The sequence below is a fragment of the Sinocyclocheilus grahami genome, unplaced genomic scaffold (assembly GCF_001515645.1).
Source record: "Sinocyclocheilus grahami isolate Dianchi unplaced genomic scaffold, SAMN03320097.WGS_v1.1 scaffold50.1, whole genome shotgun sequence".
Lineage (NCBI taxonomy): Eukaryota > Metazoa > Chordata > Actinopteri > Cypriniformes > Cyprinidae > Sinocyclocheilus > Sinocyclocheilus grahami.
The window spans coordinates 1,528,868-1,555,948 of record NW_015505229.1 but is presented as its reverse complement, the minus strand read 5'-3'; the positions used below and the strand labels follow the sequence as shown (position 1 = coordinate 1,555,948).

At 36.2% G+C, this 27,081-nt stretch overlaps 1 protein-coding gene across 1 annotated transcript in view; it reads right to left on the bottom strand.

Annotated features, from left to right (window-relative positions):
• LOC107583140 (cytosolic carboxypeptidase 4-like) overlaps positions 1-27,081 on the bottom strand; it is a 239,594-nt gene that overhangs the window by 115,774 nt on the left and 96,739 nt on the right. The window contains exons 8-14 of the mRNA XM_016269254.1: positions 23,398-23,435; positions 17,218-17,426; positions 16,723-16,891; positions 13,145-13,209; positions 8,182-8,184; positions 1,163-1,242; positions 239-331 (exon numbers count right to left, since the gene is read on the bottom strand). Coding sequence (XP_016124740.1) covers positions 239-331; positions 1,163-1,242; positions 8,182-8,184; positions 13,145-13,209; positions 16,723-16,891; positions 17,218-17,426; positions 23,398-23,435 — 657 coding nt within the window. The remainder of the gene's footprint in view (positions 1-238; positions 332-1,162; positions 1,243-8,181; positions 8,185-13,144; positions 13,210-16,722; positions 16,892-17,217; positions 17,427-23,397; positions 23,436-27,081) is intronic.

The window sequence follows — 27,081 nt, the reverse complement described above, 5'->3', positions numbered from 1 at the left end:
AAGTGCATCGGAAGTGCTCTGTAGACAGAGTTTTTGATTTGATCTTGCATGCATTGACGAGACAAGCTTGCTGAAAGAGTGGAAACATAAGAAGGAGAGAGAGAGAGAGAGAGCGAGAGAGAGAGTATGATTGTGAATGCACTACAAATGAGGACCAAGGGCACTCAGCAAACTGTCTGCAGTACATGTTTGTGTGTGTGCGCTTGTGTACGTGTGCTGTATTGCAATGCAGTCTCACCTGCGGACTTGAATGGCTTTACGCAGGTTTCCACTCTCAAATTTGGAGAAGAATTGAAGGGAACTGGGACACATATCGGAGGAACACTGTGGACTGAGAAGAGAAGAGAAGAGAAGAGAAGAGAAGAGAAGAGAAGAGAAGAGAAGAGAAGAGAAGAGAAGAGAAGAGAAGAGAAGAGAAGAGAAGAGAAGAGAAGAGAAGAGAAGAGAAGAGAAGAGAAGAGAAGAGAAGAAGAAAGACAGAATGAAAAAAGAGAAGGAAAAAAGGGAGGAAGAAAAGGAGAAAAACAGGAATAAGTAACAGATTGAATTTAAAAAGGAAAGACAGGAAGGAAGGGAAAGAGAAGTGAAAGATTAATGAAAGACAAAATGAATATAGGAAGGAAGGAAAATAAGAAAAGAAAGAAATAACCACAATTCTTGCTAATTCATTCATTCTGCACCGTTTGCGTCAATAAATTCCAGTCACACTGCAAATGACACAGAAGATGATTGCAGGAAACTGTTCAAATGATTGAGGCACACTGTTCTGTCTCGGAACTATATGACCAAAACCAAATAAGATTGTTCCTAGAAAGGTACCTGTTCTACCTCAATTACCCTTTTCAAGGTATTTGAAAGTAATTGTTGTAATGGCTTTTAAAAATAACTTCAATCCAGCATGCCTGTGAAAGATCCATCAGAGGCACTTAATGAATTGAATGTATCAGTGTACCATCTAGATCAGGGCTGCCCAAACTCGGTCCTGGAGGGCCGGTGTCCTGAAGAGCTTAAAGGCAGGTGTGTTGAGGCAAGTTGGAGCTAAACTCTGCAGGACACCGGCCCTCAAGGACCGAGTTTGGGCAGCCCTGATCTAGATGGTTCCTATGCCACTGACGTGATGATCTAATGAAAATGCTTTATCAGAAAAAAATAGCAGTGTTACCTGGGATCATCCATGTCAAAAACAACCTTGTTGATGATGTCCTCTGGACAGATGAGACGCTGGATGTCTTCGAAAACTTTCTTTCTGGAACATTGGAAAATAAACAAATAAATAAAACCATCAGTGAACCACAGCTTTGGTTTCCAAAAGTAGAACTCAATTTATAGATTAAAAAAGATTGAATCAATATTTTTATTTTAATATATTTTTTTAAAAGTCTGGGTATATGCAGTACATTTCATGTCAATGTCACTTGATTTGACTTGACTTATTGCACAATTAAAACACACGTATCAATCAATGTGCTTTAATTTTTGAAACAACATACATCACACCACTGTAAAACACAAAACAGTCAATGGTTAATAGAGCTGGGTAAAAAAGAAAAATCAATTTCTCGATTTTAATCGATTCTCATTTTTTACAAAACTATATCGACTCTTAAATCCCAACAATCGATTACTCCAACTCTAATCAAACACACCAGAACCAGCTAATCAAGGTCTTACTAGGTATACCTGAAACTTCCAGGCAGGTGTGTTGAAGCAAGTTGGAGCTAAACTCTGCAGGACACCGGCATTAGAGTTTGGTGACCCCTGTTTTACAGCATTAATTGAGAGATTTTTTTGTCTTTGAGAAAATTTGCCATTTACATTACCTGATATATATCCAAAATAAGCCATATCAAATTGAGTGGCAGCTCTAATATAATTTGGCAAATGATCCCAAAGTTTAGGTGCTGCTACAGCAAACGCACAATCCCCTCTTTGATTTTATCTAGAACTTGACATTTTAAATAGCTTTTGGCTAGTAAATTTCAGTATTCTTCCAGATTGATACTCAGTCAGGAGATCCGAAAGATTGGAGCGGTGAGAGATCATTCAACGATTAATACACTAATAAAATCAATTCTATAACTTACAGAAAGCCAATGAAGTGAGACTAAGATGGGGGTGATATGTTCCTGGTTTTCTTTATACCCATCAACAGTCTAACTGTTGCATTTTGATCGAGAGATGGATGATTGACTAATTCCTTTATAAAGCGAATTACAATAGTCAAGTCTTGAGGAGATCAAAGCATGTATTGCATGTATGAGTTTCATACATTTCATGTACATAAATTAAAAACAATGTGTATAAGTGTCAGGATTATGGACTCATTGTGTTGTGTTTCCCTCCACATGTGTTCCGTGTCCCCGTTAATTAGTTATTCCATGCACCTGTGTTTCCCCAATTATCCTGTGTTTATAAGCCATAGTCCATTCAGTTCATATTTGTCGGAGATTATACGTCAACCCTAGTGTTTCCTGTGCTCCTGTCTGCCCCGTGTATTTCCTTGGATGTTTGGATTAAAAGATTATTGTTTTCGTGTACTCCTGGTCTCCTCGCTCCTCGCTCCTCGCTATAGGCAGAGTGTGACAATAAGTATGCATATTTTTGCATACATAGTGTCAATTTCATTAAAAGAAAGGTATGACAAAAAATACTTGTTGACAACCTTTCTTCCATGAGTAAGACGAAACAACACTGGCATTAACTGTGACTGAATCAACATGCAATATCGCTGACAAAAAAGACAAGACTAAAATGCAGTTAAAAAAAAAACTCTTTATATTTACTTAAAAAAAATTGAATTAATATTGCAAATTTAGGAATTAGTTTTAGCTACTGCGAGAAGTTTTTGAATTTTTCATAATTTAAGTTTTTCATAACGTAAAGAGTATGTTCATTTATATCATACTTTAATAAATCAGAAAACTGGATTAGGTAAAGTAAACCATGTATATGAGTCATAAATGAAAGAATAAAATTGGTCCATATGTATTGCATGCTATATTGCTAAATTATCATGTTAAAATGTTAACAAATCTTGTTAGATTTTTGAATGATTCAAATCTTTTCAATTGATTCAATTCACAAGGCTGGCCTCAACAATTTAGCCATGAATTTATTTATTTTTTATTTATTGGTTTATTTAACAGGGACCATGCACATTCATGAACATTGTTGTATAAATATACACCATATAAATATGCCAGAATTAGTAACAATAACTACTTTTCATCTGCAGTCCCCAGAATCTAGTTGATCCAACAATTTCACAATGGTTAACGTGTCGTAAGTCGTAATAACGACTTAAATTCACACAAACCTAGTTGTATCATGTCGGAGCTCAACAGCCTCATTGTTCATTCACATTCATTATATCAAAAATATTAGTGACAATATTCTTGAAACAGTTCTCATCTTTGGGTGAACTACCATTTTAAAGTTTAACTATAGTAGCTAGCTTTATTACCTTTATTGTTTGTGGCAGTATATTTGTCTTGCCTGCAGAGGGAGCTCTTGCCGTAAACACTGTGCGCATAGCATATATAACCAAGGGTGTGACAGTCGTATTAATAGATATTACTTTAACAAATGACTAATAAGCAAAGCTATCAGCTATTCCAGTGTTACACGTATCTAGCGGTCTGGCAGACGTCTACCTAAAGTGCTGATAATGGCGGGTCGTTCTCAACTCTGTTTGGATGATGCCATTTCCAAATCAAACCTATGGTGCCTCATCTTTTTTGCACTGTATGAAGCTAACAGGCTAATTTTCTTGGTTGTTTGTGTGCATTATTTCTTTGTCACAGATAAACAACAATAATGAGGCCTTTCTCCTGATGCAAATAAGCACAATGCAAAATGCAGGGGGGAAAAACAATCTGTGTGGATGCTCCAATTCCGAGAGCGAATTTCAGATGATAATGGGGTTGAATGAATGAGCAAAAATAAAGTCAACAGTCCGCCGTGGCTGGCAATAAACCAGGAGCACTCTCATCAAAACGTTTACTTCATGGAAAGAGCTATAAAACAATAAGACATAAACAAGCCTTCTGTCCTTCATTAATGTTAAATTCTGAGCATAGAACATCACAAAGGGTAAGGGGAAAAAAATTAGGATGAACCATTTTCCTGCAAATGTTATCAAAATGATGTGTCAGACATACTGTATGTTTTAAAGATTAACTTTTTAAAATGACCATTTTTGGATGTCAAATGCAAATGTTTCAGACTTATCTGAAGTCAATGTTGGAGTAGGACGCAATATGTGGAATTAAAACGGTCTTTTTTTTCTCACTGGCTGTCTGACACTTTCTTTTTAAAACTCCAAAAGTGACTATTTTTGAGTTAAAATGACACCAATAGAACCCATATAAACTTATCTTACCCTTGAGCAAACACAATAAACTACAGAAATTACTGAAATAAATGTCTATTTCCTTTAATCTCTCCTTTGCACATTGAAGAAAGTTTTCAGCAAAAACAAGTTTTCCGAAGGGGCCTACCATAATGAGATATAGATTTAAGGGCTTTTCCTCAGTAGAATAGAGTCTTTGGGTGTCTTTAGAGCAAAGCAACCAGTGAAAGCAGAACGACTCACTTAAGGCAAGAGAGTTTAGCTCGGAGAGGAATATTTTAATGGATTTCATTTGTACTTACAGTGAGTTTAATGAATCTGTGCCATCATTTGCATATGACAATGTGTAAGTAAGGATGGAGAACAGGCCTTAAATTGCATCCACGTGATCTGATTTAGAGACAATTCAGCTTATAAATGAAGTCTAATAACTGCATTGTTTTTTTTTTCTGGTAATCTCAGCATGCAAGTGCAATACATGCAGCTAAAAAGGTTGGGAGCTGCTGCTGTACAGAACACAGAATTTGTGCAAAACCCAAGACACAAAGTAAAGTACAAATTAAGGCATCTTTCGGGAGGTTTTGAAAGCGTCTTTATGGAATCAAACAGCTTTTAGTTATTTTTCCTTGTTGCCGTCTGTAATGTCACAGTTTTTACGAGCAACAAAACACCAAAGTAATTCTGCTCCGCCATTCCCCAGATATGTCTCTCAAAGTGAATGTCTCTTTACTTGAAAAACTTAAAAAAGCTAAACTTGAGCAACTTGTCTCCTCAGTCCCCAGACGTTTGCAGACTGTTATAAAAAGAAGAGGGGATGCCACACAGTGGTAAACATGGCCTTGTCCCAACTTTTTTGAGATGTGTTGATGCCATGAAATTTAAAATCAACTTATTTTTCCCTTAAAATGATACATTTTCTCAGTTTAAACATTTGATATGTCATCTATGTTGTATTCTGAATAAAATATTGAAATTTGAAACTTCCACATCATTGCATTCTGTTTTTATTCACAATTTGTACAGTATCCCAACTTGTTTGGAATCGGGTTTGTATATTCTAGTGACAATAGCACTCCAACCGTTTCACCGTTTGTATCACTCTGCTTGCGGTATTTCTCACAGTGAGTGTCACACCCAAATCCACTATAATTTTATAAATAATGCTTATATTGTGTCATGGAATGTAGTTTAAGAGTTTTTTAGGCAAGAATGTAGTTGTTTAGACTTGAAATATGTGGTTTGACATTTTTGGAGATGTGAGCTCCAGGGCGTCAGCGGCCGTTCAGTACTCATGAACCTGCCGAGAGCAGCCTCACCTCTAATTTGCTGCTGGCTCTGATGTCTCTATAGTGGTTAAACATGAGATATAATTATTTTTTGAGTAAATCTAATGGGCAGTCTTTGGTCTCAATCTATTATTTGTTCCAGAGCAAACAGTTTTGGCTGAGGGCAAAATCTCATCACATTATATTGTATCTAACTAATACTGTATATCACAGCGCTGCCTATGTACTTTTGACTGAATTGGCTAGCAACATTTATGATGACTGTAGTTGTTGTTTATTAAATATTATTAGTCAATGAATACTATTTTATATAGATAATAGTAGTATTTTCATAATAGTATTTAGTATTGAGAAACTGTGTGTGTGTGTGTGTGTGTGTGTGTGTGTGATGGTCATTTTAGTTACATTGTTCCACCATTAGATGGCGACAAGAGACTTTTATGAGTGAGTCAGCAGTAAAGATTTTTATATTGAATTATATTGTATCTAACTAATACTGTATATCACAGCGCTGCCTATGTACTTTTGACTGAATTGGCTAGCAACATTTATGATGACTGTAGTTGTTGTTTATTAAATATTATTAGTCAATGAATACTATTTTATATAGATAATAGTAGTATTTTCATAATAGTATTTAGTATTGAGAAACTGTGTGTGTGTGTGTGTGTGTGTGTGTGTGTGATTGCTGGATCAGATGCAGTGTTCCACCATTAGATGGCGACAAGAGACTTTTATGAGTGAGTCAGCAGTAAAGATTTTTATATTGAAAGAGACTGAAACAGGGTTGTAAATAAGGAAGCTATTTTTACTTTAAACAACAGCTTGTAAGAAGCAGCCAACAAATGCACTGAGCAGCGCTGTCATTAGAAATCCCCCTTAACAGATGAAAGGACAGTACGGCAAAGATATCGCTTTCCTCAGCGGACATTAAGACTAATGTTTTATTGTGAATATGAGATTGAGCTGAAGAATGAATGCTGGATCAGATGCAGGTAATCACACTCCTCGGTCCAGCTCTCTCTCATAATACTCTACAATGAGCTTTTACTACAGTAATACAATGAGCTTTCAATGAAGCAACTCGATGTTCCTTCGTTACCAGTTCTAAAGTGGTGTTTTCGAATTAGTAACGGAGTTTTGAGCTCAGCTGTTAAACTGTCAAACTGAGATTTGAATCTGTGGCGGAAAGAATTAGTTTGCACAAAAGAGAGTTTTTAAAGACAATCGGTTGTTGTCTTTTTTTATTTACACACTTGTGGCGTTAACTGTTAGCCATATAAATGCAATATCTCACTCATAATACTGATATATGCAATATGGCTATATATCAGCACGCTATGATTACCTATGGCTGAATCACAGCTGTGCTGATATACAGCCATACCACACTGTTATGAGTGTGATATTGCTCATATATATACACACAAACACAAAATTGACTTTTGCTACCTGTCCAAAGCGTCCAAAATAAATAAATAAATATATAAATTAATCAATTCTAAACTAAACTAAATATTGAAACTGTATGGTCAATTGTACTGCACTGTAAATACAGTAAACTGTATTTAATACCGCACAGTAATGCTTGTGAGGCCTTGACTAAGGAACTGCGGCGGAACAAAACAATCATGTTGAGTCTTGAGCTTAGACTCAGTAAAGAAACGAAGGTATGTTGGTGTCATGCTGAATGAAATGCACATCTAATTTTCAACTCCTGGCTGTCCTGTACAGTATCACACAAAGAGTTGCAGATCAAAGGTAAAACATTTTTTTCCCGAGGCGAGTCCTCAGGGGAAGAGACCCTTCCGTTCCCCTCCCTTTGAGAGCGCAAGCTCCGTGCCAATCTCACTCTCTAGGGCATATGTTTCACATCTCAACCCTTTATCTAGCCTGCAATATTTTTGACAGCTCTGCAGTTTTACCCGTGTTCTCTTCTACAGAATCCTAGCGTGATGCTATGAATTAAACCCTGTTTAATCAGGGCCTTTGTTTTGGCCCGAAGATTACAGGTGCAGCATCGTTGTCATGCAAGATTAATAGCGGAACTGATTGGCATGAATGTCCTGCTGTAAATTATTTTCATCTTGGTATTTTGCACAGCATGCATAATGCAGCGATTAATTACAACCCCTGTGTCCAATCCAGTCACAGCATCTCCAGATCACAGTGGCATTTAATGATAATGGGAGAAAACATCAAAGACACATACAGTGAAGGGGGGCTAGGATGGACAGTTTGCTTCCATGGTATTGAGCTGAAACCAAAAGAAAACAATGAAAAATTGCATAATGAACATTCAGATTGATGCATTATTATAATCAATTACAGGTTTTTCGATTTTGATTGTTTTACACCAGGGCTAGCGATTGCATTAATATAATATAATATAATATAATATAATATAATATAATATTGTAACACAGTTCGCAGTCACGGGAAGGAGGAGGCGGGAACCGGCGAACATTCAAACAAAACTTTAATAATAAAATAAACACAAAATAAAATCCAGGCCTGGTCCTCTCTCGTCTTTCCCTGTCATCACTCCTCCTTTGTATCCTTCCGGAGCTCCACCGTGAGACTTGAGACCAGTGAGTGGCGCAGGTGTCGATATAATATAATATAATATAATATAATATAATATAATATAATATAATATAATATAATATTAATTATATATTATATATATAAAACTGAAACCAAAAGAATGACAATGCATGATGAACATTCAAATTGATGTACAATATTATTGAGTATAGGCTTTGAATTTTTATTTTTAAATTGTTTGATACTAGGGCTTGCAAAAGTTGTGGTTAAAAACAAGTGTAAAATCCATACACTACTAAAATGAATGTCCAAAAATCCAGTTCTAAACTATGCTTTGATCAAGCAAAAATAAATAAATCTTTTTTTTCCCAATTTTTTTTTTACATAATGACAAATTCAAATGAATCTCTTTAATACAGCTGTAGTATTAAACAAATAAAATTAATTGTGCATATAAATGGGACAAATACATCAAATACGAGATTTGATGTGCGGTTGAGTAAATAATGACATTATCAATTATGGGTGAACTATTCCTTTAATAACTTGTCATTAAAGGAACTGCTTAGCCTTTATGTCTAGAATTTGCAGACAGAATTGATTTAAAAAATGTTAAATTGAAACAAAAAAGTGAATTAGTAGCTTGTAATTTCCTTTGGAGACCTGAATTACAAATCTATATGTGCGGCAGGAAATGAACCAAGGAAAAGCCGCTTTTCAACAGCAGTAGTACATCATGTTATATGATTTGAATTAAAATAGTGGTGATATCTGAATAAGGAGGGAGTTGAACGTCAATGAACTGGAGGTGTGTTGACATTTCTATTAGTTTGAACTCATCCGCATGCTAAAGGCAGCCAAGCAGGGATTTCTGCAAGACAGCCGCAGGCGTGTTATTGTGCTGCGAGAGGAGCCGTCAATCAAGACCATAGCAGTCACTCATGATGGGAAGGGTGGTGACACATTTAAAATGAAGAGTCACACTGAACATATTATGGAACTTGAAATGTCATCACTCATTTCTGTCAATGGCTCTACGGTTGGCTGACCCGCAGCAGGGTTAACAGCCGATGAAAATCTCCAAAGATTCTGAAACAAGCTTTTAAAATGGTTTGATATTGTTTTATGATTTTCCATGCATTGATTTATGATTCTAATTCAATAAAAAGCTCCAAAATGCCCAAATATCCAGACTGTATATAATATAATTCAAAATAAAATGTAAAATCTGAAAATAAACATTTTCAATGTATTTTAAGAAATATTTCAAATTCAACACTATTCATAGATCACTTTAATTTGCTTAATTTAATGTAAATGTATAATGACTTAGATATGAATAATAATAATATTGTTTAAAATATATAACAAGCATAAATGAGAATTCAAATTCACAAATTGAAATTTAAATATTCACAAACTGAAATCGTATAATATATAATATAATAAAATATAATATACAATGCATAACTTGCACGTTAATGCAAATTAAAATTCCTAACCATAATAATAATAATGTTTAAATATATAATATATAACTTGTGCATAAATGAGAATTCAAATTCTTAATCCCTAACCCAAATTGTAATAATAATAATAATAATAATAATAATACGACATAAGAAAAATGCTAATTAGAAACACATTCAGTGGCTTCTGAGCCCAAAGGTGTATATTTGAAATAACTTTTTTTTGTTTTTGTTTTGTCAAATGTTTTTTAGTGAAAACAGGTTACATGCGAACACACACACACATATTTTTCTTTGACTAATAAGTGAAAAGCTATCACATAATTATTGCAACCTCTGAGAGATGAGATGAATCATTTCCTGTGGACATTCTGCCAACAACATGTTCCTCATTTTTCCCCAGAAGTCTTCAGGTCAGCAAAAACAGGAACAAAATCACTCTATTAAGATGAAGAGTTAGGCAAACATGCCGCCGTTGTAAAGAGCCCAAGCACAAGTGTCTGATTTTTTAAAGCGTAATGAGGTCATTTTCAGTACAAACCACGTCCCTGTTGTGCTCTTAAGCTGCATAGTGGTGCCGTTGCAGTAGGTATTATAGCACATCCTGCTCCCATCAAAATCTCTTACTGCTTCCACACAAGGTCCATATGCACCCCAAGTGCACTTAGAGACACTTCATATAAACTTTATCCTGGCTGTCTGCAATTAAGAGCAGTACACTCGTAACTTTCACGCCAGGCTGCAACGACTAAACCCCAGAGATGCTGACAGTTTTAAAAAAACCTCTTTGAAATATTCCTCAAGAGTGGATTAATGTCTACATGAAATCAAAATTCACCCCATTTACATTCTCAATTCACATTCCTTATTATGCATGCATTATCAGCCACATTATTCCAAAGAAAAACTAACAGCACATTCGCTGTGAGAAATACTGCAAGCGGAGTGATACAAATGGTGAAACGGTTGGAGTGCAGTTATCACTAGAATATCACACCAAGGCAAGGCAAGGCAAGTTTATCTGTATAGCACATTTCATACACAATGGTAATTCAAAGTGCTTTACATAAAATAAAATAAAAACAATAATCACAACAATAAAACAAGGAATTTAAAAACTTTGAAAATATCTTCTTTTTGATATTGTGGTCGAATATGTCTAACCTCTGCATAACTTGGGGATGTGCTAATCGCCTTCCTGATATTATTGATCTTCTCAGAAAAGAAGGAAGCAAACTCATTGCATTTGCATTTTGGTTTGAGAAGAATGACTGTCTAGCTTTGCCTAGTTCCACATTGAAAGTACGAAGGCTGTCTTTATATACAGTATGCTATAGTGTATTTCAAGTTTCGTCTTCCGCCACATCCGCTCACACCACCCATATACATATATATATATATATATGGGTTCCAGTACAATGGTAAGGCACTTACAATGGAAGTGAAAATTTGTGGAAGACACATATTTCAATAATACAAAAAATTGCAGTAAAATAAAAAAAAATGCATCGATATGCATCTGATTTAAGTGTGGTAAATTCACTTTCTAATCCTTTCTGTTATATAGTTTTCTGTTAAGATACAAAAACATTTAAGAATAATGTTGATCACCACAAAAATGTATTTCCACTTGTCCCTCCTTTTCTTTAACAATAAATAACTAAATAGATAAATAAATAAAAAAGAATACAATGGAAGTAAATGGAATATTCAAATATGCACCATTGCAATAGTCGCAAACCGTAAAAAAACAAAAAAAAAATCAATATGCATTTGATTTAAGTGTGAGAAAATCACTGTAAAGTTATACCAAATGTGATCTTCATCGCCATAACGTAACAGTATAAACCATAAAATGGCTATAATATACACATATAAATAATACACAAGGTTTGACAGAAAATGGATGTAAGTGCTTTTATAAATTAAAAGCTTCACGTTTTAGTTTTTAAATCCTCCAAAATTGTCCCCTTGTACTTCCAGTGTAAATGGCTCACTGTAACCTCCAGATTTTTTTTAAGAAAACGAGAAATTTGTCTCAAATGCTGTCATTTGAGCTTAATTGGTAATCTGTAAATCCTGTTGATGTAGGTATGGAGGTGCAATGCTTTGTGTTTACTGCTGCAGAAGGCAAAGATGTTCGTCCTTTGATTAATAGGCATCACTGCAGCTGGTTATTAGGTTATTTTTGGCTGTTATTTCTTTAAGAGCTGTCGCTGCTGAACGTGACGCGGATCTGACACGACCACAACCACAACATTGCATGCACGTAGTTCATTTTGCGCTTTGATATGAAAGGACACAGGCTACAGCGCGCCGGCGCCTTTGTGCATGCAATTGAAGAGCATGCGCTTTAATTATTATTTTATAATTTTTTGCATTAATTATTATTGACTTATAGCCTCTTAAAGTTCTTTTATTATTCCTCTCTACCAACATAAGTGGGTAAAAAAATGTGGACGTGCTCTGAGCCTGTTTTGTTCTATTAAATTAAATAATGAGTACGTTTCTGGATTATAGAGTATTCAGTCTTTTTTTTTTACGTACACTACCAGAATGAAAATCTATTTTGTATTTTTACATTAACAATATAATTAATAGGCTTTTCTATTTATTAAAACCAAGTATACATCTAATCAGTTTAGTGTTTTTAAGCATTTTACAAATAATAACTCAATGCAGTAACCATTTAAACAATATATTTTATTTAAACAATTATATATTTTATTTATGAACTGATGTTCAGCTGTTCTTATTGCAAAACTTAAAGTCTGTGTAAAGCAATATTAAATATGTGTTCTGAGTTTGTCACACCACAGAAAAATGTGTTATTAACCACCCAGCCAAATTTGAATGAAAAAAAAGCAGCAAGTAAATAAAATAAGTTATTTACTGGATATTACAAAAGTAACATCTTTTGAGGGCATCTCACAAAGCAAAAGTTTTTCAGTGACTGTCCAATACAATATTTCTATATAAAAGTATAATGTGATATGAGGTACGTGGGCATATTAGGGTCACACCTAACCAAAAATTAGTAATATCTCACTGTAAAAGTCACGCATTTACACTACAGAGTAGTCATTAAGCACCATGTTATGGCAAGACGATGGGGCACAGACATGGAAATAAAGAAACGCATTTGCAGTATTTGAAGAGTGCATGTAGGGCAGAAGAGGAAGGAAGCACTTTGGTTTGGCGGTGCCATTTCAGCAGGGACGGGATTGTGAAGTCATTGATTTATGACTGAATCAGGGGCCCTATTATTGAAGTTATGTGAGAACAGGAAGTCGCTTGTGTCAGACTCCTGTCACACGCAGAACCTGCTCTTCAATCACATTTTAGGAGGGAGAATGAATCAGTGGAATTTACGCACACATCGTTCGCTCTGTCAAAATTACGACGCTGGATTGTACAGAGCACGATCTGTGCGTGCGTGTGTTGAAGGCGCCGCTCACGTCTTCCTCCAGAGCAAATCTCAAAACACTCACGTAGTCCCTGTTGTCTGGCTCCTCATTCTCCTCATCTTCGTCACTGTCATCTCCAAAACTGCCATCTTTCAATAAGGAAGAAAGAAAGATAAACAACATGCAAGACTAAGACGTAAATGTCAAGATGAGCAAAATATGGCAGCTCATCTGTAGGATCAAACAGTGCTCAAACATTAGCTCTTTCAGCCTCTGATACGCTCACATAAAAACAGACATCTGCCAGACATACTCTGGAATATGTTTGCTTTACCAGAGAGGACAGATATTCATTCATTCATTCATTCATTCATTCATTCATTCACTCATTTATTTATTTCCAATAGATAAAATATAATTTTTTTTCAGTATTATATAATATTTCATACTGTATAAAGTTTATACTATACATTTTATATGTTGTACACATTATATTTTATATACATAGACAGATATATATATATACAGTATACAGTATATAGATAATTTATGGTATTTATAGATATAATTAAATAAATATACATATATAAATAATTTATGGTATTAATTAAATATATAATAATAATAATAATAATAACAACACTTGATTCTTTAAATAAATGAATATTCACTGAAATAACTGAACTGAAATAAATGTAGTCAGACTCTGCTGAATACGCTTCACAGGCTTTCATCAGATATGATGACTGCAGATCAAAACATAACACTAAAATCCCTATAATTTTACAACCATCTCTGCTAAACCAAATGACTGGTTATATAAAAATGTTTTTAAAAAATGGCGTTCAAGGTATTTGATTTGGCGTGACTGCAGAGTAAATTAACCATGTGATAAATTATGACAAGTCATATATTTTAATGTGAGGTTGTGAAGTAATACAACCCAGTTTATGAGCGCTAAGATTGTTAATGGCAACATTGCTAACATGTCAAAACCACGTTTAAGCTTTACAAGATGCTGTTAAAACAGCCATTTTCGTGTTAAAATAGTCAAGCTTTTGCTAGTCTAAGTTGGTTTACCTGATCGCAAAGCACCCCAAAACCCTCTAAAACCATCAAAATAGCCAGTGACCATGCCTGATCTGCATGGTCACCAGCTAAGACCAGCAAACCACCTTAAGATAAAGGCTGGTTTTAGATATTTTTCTTCAACAGGGTTTGAAAACAGTTGTACATGTAACAGACAGATGATACTAAACCACTGCCGTAATCTCTTACATCACCTGAGGGTGTTTTCCTGTGATTTTCACAACTTAAAACTAATCGAAACGAAGTGACAAGGAAGTGCTAGAGCTAGTCCACTCGAATCTGGGCATCTTGAAGATTAACATCATCTTATCTGCTGCCTGACCAGACTGAACAGCAAATAGGCTTAGCGTTATGGATCACTCATGCCACACGCAGCTTTCCGTTTAGAAGTGTCTGACATCAGAAAGCATGCTAACGTTAGCGGTTAGCATGTTAACAGTGCTAAAATCCTGCAGAAACTCCTCGATTAGTAAACATGGTGGGTCGCAGAGCTAGATAGTGGTGGCAACATGCATCATCCCACCGGGTATAACAAGTCAACCGCACTATTCATTACGATAACGGATAATCATTTTGTTCAGTCTGATATCGGCTTTCCCAGCTCTCATCCTTGTTCAAGATAAAAGCAATGGGACACTCATTAGTGAGAACAGCCCAGCAGGAAAACTCCCGCGTGGTGACTGGATCTATAAGTATCAATAATCTAGACTCTTGTGCATCGGTTTAGGAGGAAAGGAGTATTATTGAAGCACACGAGGTTGTGATGTGTGGTAAGTACATACAGATGTGCACGCTAACACGCTTCACTATGCGGTATTGAGTCAAGCACCCACGGTGTCATTGGGCAGGGTTGCCTGGGCAACCACCTCAGAGCTCCCTGCAAAACAAGTGAGTATAGACTATTGTGGGTCAGAGAAATCTGCTGCTCTCTGGCCAAGCATGTCTTCCGTTTTTTGTTTTCCTTCGCTCTTGTTTACTGCTGCACAGGTTCTGACTTTGTTCAAAGAGAACATTTGCATATGATGACCTAGTCAAAAAAGAAACATGCTGTATAGCAGTATTGCACATAAATTAACTACCGTGCAACCCTCTTTTAGCAGACATAAGACTGTTCGGAAAAACGCATCAAAATGGCCTCTAAATCTTGTTTAAGAACAACTGATTTCTCACAGTGCCTGCTTTCACAAGTACCGGTATTGACATTTGCTTCACAGCACAGGTCTGAACAATCATAGCTGTTTCAGGGAGCTTGTATGGCTATGAACTGAAATAAGCAATGTGCATTTTTGTTATAAAATTACATAATTCTACTATATATATATATATATATATATACACAATACATATATATATATACAAACCCAATTCCAAAAAAGTTGGGACACTGTAAGTTATACTGTCATGTTTTCTCCCTTTCTTTCCAAACTGTGACAAACGCCAGTCTCACTTTTCTGCAGAATGTGATATATCCGCTCAACCAATCACAGCTCACCATTCCACGCACTGTAAACATTAATAGCGGCGCTTTGAATACACCCGGCTTCCTAGCTTTCCTCATCTACTTTGTACTTTGTGATCAACAAACAAACTTAGGGCTGCATGATAAATCGCATGTGATTGTCATGCACATCTCGTCAGTATAGCCGGTTCTGCGATTAATAGTAAATCTCCATCACGTGCTTTCAGATGGAGCGGCATTTAATACACAGAGCCATAGATCACTGCTATATCGCGTTCATAATTGCAGATGAGTTGCATTCGATTATGAACGTGATATTGCGTAGCTTGTCAGTGTAAGTGTTTTTATTCATGCAATTAATGTTTTTGTTAATACAACGTATAGCACTAGTCAACTAAATGAATGTAACATGGCAAAGATGAATACACTTACATTCACAAGTTGAATGTAAGGGAAATGTCATTTTGGAATTTCTGTGGTTTAATGTGATATTGTTGTTCATGTATGTTCATGATGAAATTTTATTTTATTGTTGTAATTAATTTATAGCATTAACAAGATGACCCGTTGAATTCATTTTGGGAGCGATGACTGATTGAATGTATTTTTAGTCCAGTGCCTGTATATAAGATTAGCATTGACCAAGTTCAGAGGCTGTCATTTTGTGGATCAACTAAGTAAGTTGTGTATTTTCAACAGTTTCAATATGAAAAATTACTTTTATATTGATTCAATGCATTTATTGCATTTTGAGGAAAAAAAAGTGTCATGGATTTATTGCATTTTGGGATTTTATAAAAATCTTTGAAAACCAAAATCTGGATTTGAATTGTTAATGTTATTATAACCTAAAGATGCTATGTGAAAGTTTGAAACAGAAAATAGTGGTTTTCATCTTGCCACTTTCTTGGTAAAGAAAACACATTTTTAGTCAAATTAATCTAAATGGATTTATAGCGTTTTGGAACAAAACTCTTCATATATATATATATATATATATACAGACTCAGCGACCCTAACGGACACACTGTGAGAGGAGAATAATAGTAACTGTTGGGTGTTTGGCAGTGTAATAAAGAACCTGGCTTAAAAACCTAGGGAACATAAACCTTACCGTAAAGTCCTAAATCAGCATCCCAGTCATCGACAGGCCTCCCAGGAAGAGGAAAGCTGAAGGCACTCTTATCTGAGGTCAGTGGAAGAGGGACTTTGGGATTGCACTTCCTCATCAGCTGGATCGCCGGTTCCACCAGCAATTCAAGGCCTTTCATGGTCAAGCAGGTCTTCAGATGAAATGCAATCGGTTATAAATACTTAAAGGCGCTACATGTGATTTCCAAGTGACATTTCCTCTGGGCAAAATATGCATCAGAAGAAAAAAATAGCTTCTTTACAGCACATTAGCAGACAGAGCATGGTAATGTCTAGTGTCGGTTTACTTGGCAAGTAAAGCACAGTATGATTCAAAAGGCAAAAATGAAAGCATCAGGAACAGAGAAATGTAATTACAGACAGTAGTAAAAAAAAAAAAAGTACCAAAGTACAAAAAAATACCATGATATGACAAATAACGAGAACTTTGGGACCAAATAGTGGGCCAAAATATCACCTGAGTGGTCTGGAAGAGAAGACTAATGCCACCTTCAGCGACCAGGGCATCTCTGCCGACAGCTGATTTGGCGGCACATTGCAGACAATGAAGTAGGGCTCTAAGGATAGGAATGTTTGTAAGGTTGACGTCATTGTTGTGCCAGTCTTCGTACAGCTTCAGAAGATCTGCGATGTAGCCTTTCGCGATGGCAGTCCGACAGTTGACCTCTGCAGAAGAACAAGAAGAGAACATTCAATATCTTTATAATAGAGGAAAAAGTTGTTGTTTTTTTACCCAGAAACATAAAGATTCTCCCTAAAGCAGTAAAAATGTGGTCACATTTAGCATTAATTTGCACATTTTCGCAGATGAAATCCATACACGTGATTAGGAATTTTGTGTGAGGCCGAAAAATTTCGCCAAAAATTTGCTAATGAAACCTCACCTTAAGAATTGATTCAAGCCAGATCAAAGTTTACTGAAAAACAGCTGATTTGATATTTACTGTTCAGCTTAACCAACAGCCTAAAAATTTAATGTTTCATCAGAGAACACGTCTTGCAGACAGAAGCTACTACAACTGTAGCTTTCCGAGCTAAATGTTAATCGTAATAACAGTAGTTAGCTACACTACAAGCTGTTAACAAACAAACCATCAAAACAAACTGATTCACAGTATTACAATCCCAGATAGCACAGGTACGTCTGCAAGATGTCTGTTAAAGATCGCTTCATCTAGAAATCATCTGCCGTGTACAAACATCTGATAGACGAGTTTAAGATGTCAGTTTTAGATACATTCTAAATCATAAACATCTTATAGACATTTTCTAAACATCTATTTGACATCTGATAGGAAACGTCCTATAGACGTATTGCAGATGAGCAAACACTCATAAAAAATATGTCTTGCAGATGTAAATGAAGTACACCGGTACTTCATGGAAAATGTTTTATTACTTCTGACTTGGTATTTATAGAAATGAAATAACAATTGAGATGTTCAGTCTGACCAACAACCTGAAATGTTTTGTCAGAATATGCTTATCAGACAACTGTCCTAGATAGCACACATACGTCTGCAAGATGTCTGTTAAAGGTCTCTTGATCTGGAAAGCATCTGCAGTCAACAAACGTCTGACAGATGTCTTTCAGATGTCAGTTTTACATACATTCTAAATCATAAACATCTTAAAGACATCTAATAGACGTCTATTTGACATCTAAAAGGAAACGGCCTATAGACATATTGCAGATGAGCAAACTCTCTAAAAAATACGTCTTGCAGATGTCTGCAGTCAACAAACGTCTGACAGATGTCTTTCAGATGTCAGTTTTACATACATTCTAAATCATAAACATCTTAAAGACATCTAATAGACGTCTATTTGACATCTAAAAGGAAACGGCCTATAGACATATTGCAGATGAGCAAACTCTCTAAAAAATACGTCTTGCAGATGTAAATACAGACGTCAAATAGATGTCTCCGAGATGTACGTGTGCTATCAGGGTAGCTTACCAAGCTAAATGCTAATCATATTAAAAGCAGCTAGCAACACTACAAACTGCTAACAGCTAAAGCAAACTAAATCATTAAGGTTTGAACCAGTTGAATAAAACCACCTGAACAAACTGATTAAACTTGCTAAAACAAATTGGACAATGTTAAATATGGTAAATATAGGAGCATGTTTATCTTGTGCTACACTTCTTGTTGGAAAAAAATCTATGTGTTACTATCCTAACAGTAATGGTAACGTTAAAGAAATTACTCTACTTTTGTTTATTACCACTGCTGGCAGAATATGCATCTAAAAAAAACAACCTTGCTCATGCACAATAGCATTATTATTTGTCTGGGTCTTAATGTACCAAAAAAGATGCATATCATTCATCATCATTCCTTCCAAGTCCTTTGTCCAGAAGGCTCCTGAATAATCAAAGTCTAAGAGGCTGACATCCATTTAACAAAGTACACCGTGTCCATTTGAATACACGCCAGATTTGTTTTTGAGGAGAAGCTTTTTTTTTTGCTACCTAGCAAGTTAGAAACAGGCTAATATTTATTGGAAGCATCTGTATGTATCATTCATATTCAAATTGACCTCTCTTTTGCTCTCACTTTCTCATGTCACACTCTGTTGTGCTGTTTATTAATAAAATGTAATAAGAACATACATCATTCGGGCACTAAAGAGCCATATCAACAGAATGCAATAACACCGGGATGATGGAGAGGGAACAAAAAAGCATGTGACTCTGCCTGTCAGAGCGAAAAGATTTCTCAGTATGGCACAAAAGGTTAAATGAGATCAAAAACAAGATGGACTTAAAACTTCATTTCCGTTCTTTAAGCCAGTGACAGGTCTGGTGCCTGAGTTAAGCGCAGTTATGTCTCATAGCACCCCTTATTCTCCATGTCAGCAATCAGTATATCATGAACAAGAATACGGCCAGCTAGGGACTTGTTCTACTAAATATTAGGACACTGATGACTCGATTACTTGAAATGCAATTACGAGGTCACACACAATGTAGCTAGTATCAATAACGTCGCTGTGTAACATGCATCATACATCTTTATTGTAGCTGTTAAATGTACAGTGGCATTATGAAATATGAGTTTGGCCTTTATTTTTTATTAAGAAAAACAATACATCTATAATGACATTCACACATAAATATAAAATATGTATAGACTAGTGAAGTGAACTAGCAAGCAGATTGAGTCTAACATGTGTTACTCATCTTACTGTGACAATTAGGTTTCCTTTTTAAATGTACAATATTTACTGTCAATTCTAACTGAGAATACTGAATGAGAAGCAATAAAACACCAGGACGCAATTCTTTGTTAATGCCAAGAATCTGTATCTTAGCAACCCAATTAACTTCTGATATTTTAAGGGGTCATATGATGTGATTTCAAGTTTTCCTTTCTCTTTGGAGTGTTACAAGCTGATTGTGCATAGATAAGATCCCTGAAGTTGCAAAGACTAAAGTCTCAAAACCAAAGAGATATTCTTTATCAAAGTTAAGACTCTGCCACGCCCCCTAAAACGTCTCGTCCTAACACACCCACACATATCTACCTCACTATGTGGAAATATTTGCATAATGCGGCCCAAATGTTCACGCAAAGAAAGAAGGCGTGGTTTCAGTAACCGCAGTTAGTGTTGAAGCAGCATGTCAGGGAGACGCTGTGCGTTTCTAGGCGAAAGCAAAAGCACTTTATTTGGCCTTCTGAAAGTAGATGCATTTAGGAATCTTTAAGATTACTTACAACAGAACAGTGATGCATTTTATGGACGACCGTTTCGTGAACCGAGTAGAGGAGGTAATTCTGACTTTGCTATGACAATCTGGCGCTTCTGAATCAGCTACTGTTTTGTTATTAGTTTAAGTATTTGCTATTGACTGTTCAAATGCGAAGTTTTGCGCATCGTGTGTGAGAGAGAGAGAATGAGAGAGAGAGGGGGTCACATCACAAACACATACCAGCTTCATCACTGTGTCTGTCACGCGACTCTGCTCCCCTTTCGGGCTCTGTCTTTACATTTACTTTGAAAGCTGAAGCTAGCGATTATGGTAAGGGGCGTTACATTGCCGACGAGTTCTTGCGGTGTTCGGCCAATCACAATGCACTGGGTCAGTATCAAAATGGCCATTTTACTATAAACTCAAGCTGTCCACTACGAATTCAAAAAGCGACCTCATTTAATCACCGCTTTAGATGAACCAAAAAAAAGGGTTACATCATTGCTGTGCTTAGTATTCAATGTTTTAAATGAATGAACGCTGAATTCAGAGCTGATTGGAGTTGTTGTTTTTTTTCTTTACGACTTTATTATTTTAAAACCTTGTTTGTTTGTTGTCTGCTAGGGTTTGGCATTAGCATGTTGCTAACCTAACAAGGCAATACTGGAATAAGTATAGAAATACATAGATTACACAAATTAATTTTTAATATAAAATAAGTCTCGTTTTGCCAGCCCCTTTGGATGGATTTTTCACAGAGTTTGTTGCTTATTGGATTGCCTTCTATGCCAAAAAATTCAGGCAAAGCTGCCTTATATATAAAAAAAAATAAGTTTAAATATTAAGAGTAAATATAGTATATATAAATATAGTTTAAATAAAGATATACAAATAAACAGTATAAATATAGATATAAAATTAAAAAATGCTAAATAAAAAACGAACAAAAAAGTAAAATATTAAATAATATTAAAATAACATTATAAAAGAACATACAGACTGGAAAATGTTGCAAACACCCATCAACTCTGACTGCAAAAAGCAACAAAAAAAAACCTGTCGCTGGTTTATCTATCAGCAGATAAACATTAACCAAACTGCTTATTCAAATTAACTAAATGTTTGCAGCACTGCACAAAACCTTGAGTCCAATTGGGACCAACTACTTAATTCTTTGTGGTTTCAGAAATTCAATAATAGCATTACAAACAGACAAACAGCTCTTCATAATGCTATTGGTGAAGTGGAAATTGTAGTTCATGTGTACAATTAAATTGAGGTATTTTTGTACCCATGTCTTATGCAAATGTTTTTACAAGTCGACCTCTGGGACCTCACAAACACCTAAAACGGTTGCACAGGAAACAGTTACAATTAAATGGCCATTTGGTATTATTCCAAATGGAAAGTGATGCATTTTAATGCCATTTCAATTCTAGCTCGTTTTGGTTGCATTGTTTCTATCCGTCTGAGCAGAGGATTTGTTTCAGATTCACTGTGTGTCTTCCGCTGATCTCTTTCCAGGACTGAAGTGACATTATTAAATCAATGTTTGAAAGCCCGCCTGCGAATCTGTCAAAAGAATTTCCACTCTCCTTGTTTTAAAATCCTCCAAGCTCAGTATTCAGTTGGTTCCTCCATAAATCTCTCAAGCCAAAGACGCTGAGAGAAGGGGCAGGGGGCTCCATGCGAGGGAGTTCGCTGGACTCTCTGCCCGAAGTCTCCTTGCTTCTGATGAAGGGGTTGGAAAGCGGCCAATCAGTGCGATCAGTGCACATAATGGAAGCCGTAACGGAGTGTTTGTGATATGAAGGTCAGCGGTATTTACTTCCACGAGCGCGCAAAACAATCAGTGATGGAATTACAAAAGGAAATAAGGGAAAAAAGAACATCACTTTCACGTTGTTCTGGGTAGTTCCGAGGCCTGTGTTGTGAATACTTCCTTGGCTTGTATCCCTCCTCAACTCCCAGTATGGGAGTCATGAACTTAAAAACACTGCAGTTCTATGACTTGCACAAATACAGCAATCTGAAATATTAATGTCTGCGATGGTTTCTATCAGACTTGGACTTCTTGAAGGATTTTTTGGTGCTGCTAATGTAGCCAGAGGGTTTCTAGGAGTTTAAAGCAGGATCTGTGAATACAGTGGGATATGATTTCTCAGAATATGGAAATGTCCTGTCATCGTGGACTCCGGAGATTCTGTGTCTTATAATCACTGGTACAAATGTCGCAGTGCATATCTGATGTGTATAAAACATGACAATACTTCTGCAAAGCTCGCTGGAGGAAATATGGCCACGTTAGATGATTATCAAGCTCTTGCCACGTCCTCCGGAGAAATAAAAAGCGCACAGACAACTTAGCTTTGCTAAACCGAGGAGAATTAATTGTGGCATCACTGGCCAGACGTGTTTCTTTTAGAGCAGGCTCCTAAAAGCCCCACAGAGCATTACGTTATTCACAGGCTCACTGACTGCAGAGCTTCAACAGGTGCAGCGGTTCTGTTCTCAATGGGAGAGAGAAAGATGGGACTCACAGAGTCACACTGACCCCTGCAAGACGACAGATGAACTGCAGGTAGCGTGGACTAAAACACACACACACACACACACACACACACACACAGTGTATGTATGTATGTGTATATGTATATATATATATATATATATATATATATATATATATATATACACACACATATACATACATACACACACGGAGAGAATAATAAAAATATATATTTTATTCATTTCATACATAAATAATTTATAACCTGTATGTATGTGTATGTGTTTAAAAGGATTAAAAAAAAATTGCAAAAGTGATACTATATAGTATTTAAAATTATGTATGCACTATATAAAGTAGACAGCAAACCTTAAAATAAATAAAAACACAAATATAAAACCTTTGGAACAGAGCTTTGAACTTACTTGAGCATAACATTGCAGCAAAAGCATCAGCGGCTGCCCTGTGAAACAACAGAAAACACATCTGGCATTACAAAATGTATATGAGGCATTTAATTTCTGCAGTTGCGTCATGCGTGCACCATTCTATCCCCCTCTGAAGACGCATAAAGCTAAGTACCGTGGGCACACATCCAGCTGCACTTAGCATTGGCGGGGTGGTGGAGAGGCTGCCGCCTTGAATATATATATATAAAAAAAAAAAAGATTCCTGTCATTGTGATAATAAGCATTTATTTTGCAGCGACAGGGCTGCTGATTCAGCAGAGTCTCCATATTCCTCTACCCAATACAAACGGGGCAAACGTAGAATAATTATGAATGGATTTGCAACAATCTGCCAATAAATATCGCCACAGGCCTGTCGGATTGACAAAATCTAATGCCTTGAAATATGAGGAGAGAGCAAGCTACGTTTTTGAGCTTCTGAGATGGAAAAGCCGAAAATAAAGATTAAGAAAAAGCTTAATCAAGAACGATAGAACGATAGAACGATAGATAGATAGATAGATAGATAGATAGATAGATAGATAGATAGAAAGAAAGGCCCTCTGCTTTCTACATCTACATCTTTGCCGCATATAATGTTGTGTAAGACCAAATCAAGTGGTGCATTTGAGACTGAGACAAAGAAAGGCTTCACTTCGATTAACCCAACCAATCAAAGCCTAACCCTAAAATCAGAGCTATTATTGGTTATTTTCAGAGCCAGAAGCATGCTCTCCTTGTGCAAATCCCATTTAGCACTGTAGAAGACGTACTATTCTAACATACCTCTCATTTCATTTCATTAATCATTTCATTGTGCGTCTTATTGTACGCTTGGGTCTTTTTCTTCAACTAAAAAAAAAAAATCTTGGTTCTAGGCGTGTGCGGTCTCCTTTGTGCCATCTGCACAAACACTGTTATCAAGCCAATTTCAACTCTCAGCACATCACAATTGGAATCATCTCTGAGAGTTGTTGATAGGGGTCACACTGCAGCTATGGACAGCATTATCGTCGCCGCTGGGATCAAGACAAGACACTGAGCAGATCAATGTCAACACCATGTGTGTTGAAAACACATGCACTGCGAGCAACAGCAATGGGCCTATTATCTACATGGGGGTATTTGACTTTAAATGCTGCCCTTGTCATTCAACTATCAGACTCTGATACTGTTTGCTGACCTAGACTCAGACTCAAATAGTCTGTTCACGGACCATCTGGTGAATGTTCCGCATAAAATAGGCAAATTCTAATCTCATATGAATGGAGAATGTCTGAATTCATGGACTGAATTGTGGTAAATAGATGGACAGGAAGAACGAACGAACAGACAGATAGAGACAGATAAACAGATAGATAGACAGACAGAGAAGCTCGGTTAGGCAATACTTTGTCTCTCTCTCTCTTCGTTTCTCTGGTCACATGGCATGGTAAATCTTGAAAAGCTCATTGACTTACTGCAGTATGTAGCCATACCCCTACAGTGCACAACATTGTTAGGTCTCTATCACAGAGACAATATGTCACTCCCTGTTCACCAACTGCAAGAGAGCACAAACAGCCCAGCGGTGGAGCACACAGGAGCTCGCTGACGCAAAACCGCTATTCTGTCCTCAGGATGGTCAAGCTGCTTTACCCGCAGCCTCTCTGTTTGCGGACATTGGGAGCTCCATAAAGAAATCATATCATATCTCGCCTCTGCCGCTGTCGGAGTCTTTGAGTCATGCTGCTGACATTAATACAAACAGTGGCGTATTGCAATTTCAGAGGCAGGCAAATGCCATTGTTTCCCCACGCTAAAGGCATGTCGCTTCTTTGAAATGACATGCGGTATCAGTCAGTACTACGAGCATCAGTGCGCAGATATTCTGCAGGGATTTGAGCTATGAGGCCGAGCTGTCAGCAGAAAGCCAAAGCAGACAAATTTGACAATATGGAAGATCTGTTGATCTGTTCCGCCTGTGCGCTGAGTATTTTTTTTTTACGTAGATTCGAACTCTTTGCAGCTCACTGTAAAGGCCTCAGAGGCCATTTTTAACCCATGTATGTACTACAGATATATACGCTTTCAAGTGATACTGAAGTGCTGTCAGCGGATGGATGGAACAGCTTATGACATTTATACTCAGATAATAATATTTATAGATTGCTGTATTTGTGCAAGTCATAGAACTGCAGTGTTTTTAAGTTCATGACTCCCATACTGGGAGTTGAGGAGGGATACAAGCCAAGGAAGTATACTTTATATATAAATGACAGTTTACATGATTTTAGCGTGGGCAAAACAGTTCTGCGAAGAGGGATACTGGATCTGAAAGTGCAACTTTCCCAGACTGATTAGCTCATTGAAGTGTTTAAAATGTGAAATGCATAATCGCAAAATATATAAAATGTAAAAATTATATTCTTGCTGTTCTTGCTATACTGATTAGTGAACAGTAAATACTGCATGCTAAAGAGAGCCAAAAGTGACTTTCGCAGAAAAAAAAAAAAAAACTTCATGTGCACACAATCGTTTTGCTTATTTTTTATTAATAGAAATACTAAATTGATAAAATAAGTCAAATAAATATTAATAGGAGTAACAATAACAATAAAAGCATATATAATGATAATAATTAGTAGTAGTAGTACTTCTACTACATTTACTTCGCACAGCCATTGAAGAGGAGTGGACCAACATTCCACAGGCCACAATCAACAACCTGATCAACTCTATGCGAAGGAGATGTGTTGCACTCCGGGGGGGACCCCCCGGAGTGCCAGTGAATCTGCCAGTGAATTCAGCGATCTTATCAGATCTCGAGCTGCCATGTTTCAAACGATCCAAACATAACACACTTCCGCCAATCTATGCCTTGAAGCAATGATTGACGGAGGGTGGGCAGGGTCAGCTCGGAATGCTTTTTCAAATTGAATTTTGCTACAAATATCCCACGGCGTCATGATGAAAATGCAATCCTAAGTGTTCTATCTGTTAGTCTAAATGCATTTAGGACAAATAGCATTTAAATTATAATTTTGCTACCATTTCTGCTTGAACATGTTACACATATCAAATCAATTTTTGTTATACATTTTCATTTTCATTTTGCAACTTATAAAGCATTCAAATGTGCATGCAATTTACATATTAAGACTACTGTTGGAAATGGCAAATGTAAATTATAAAATTTAATTTTCCTTTTACTTTTGCACCAAACTTTGCACGTATGGGGTAATGGAAAATGTCAATTTAAATACAGAAATACATTGCCATTTTGAATACTGCGTTGCCATTTTGAATATTGCATTGCCATTTTGCATATTGCATTTTAAATTGAATTTCGCTACCTATATGCTTCCATAAACTATCCATTTAATATTATTATTATTAACTTGATATATTTATAGACAGAGTGTTATATTTTTGTATTCTAATTATGATAATATAGTTTGTCTAATTATTAATGCATCATAAGTTAAATTACGCTAGGTAGGTAATGGTAATTGCATTTTAATGGTGATATCTTGTGCAATTGAGATCTGCGAAAACTGTAGAAATCACAACTTCTTTATTTTAACCAAACTTTGTGTAGTATTGAGGCGGCATAAAATGTCTGGCAGATAAATTTCCTTCTGCTGGAAATCTGAAACATTAAATACTTTCTGATCTTGA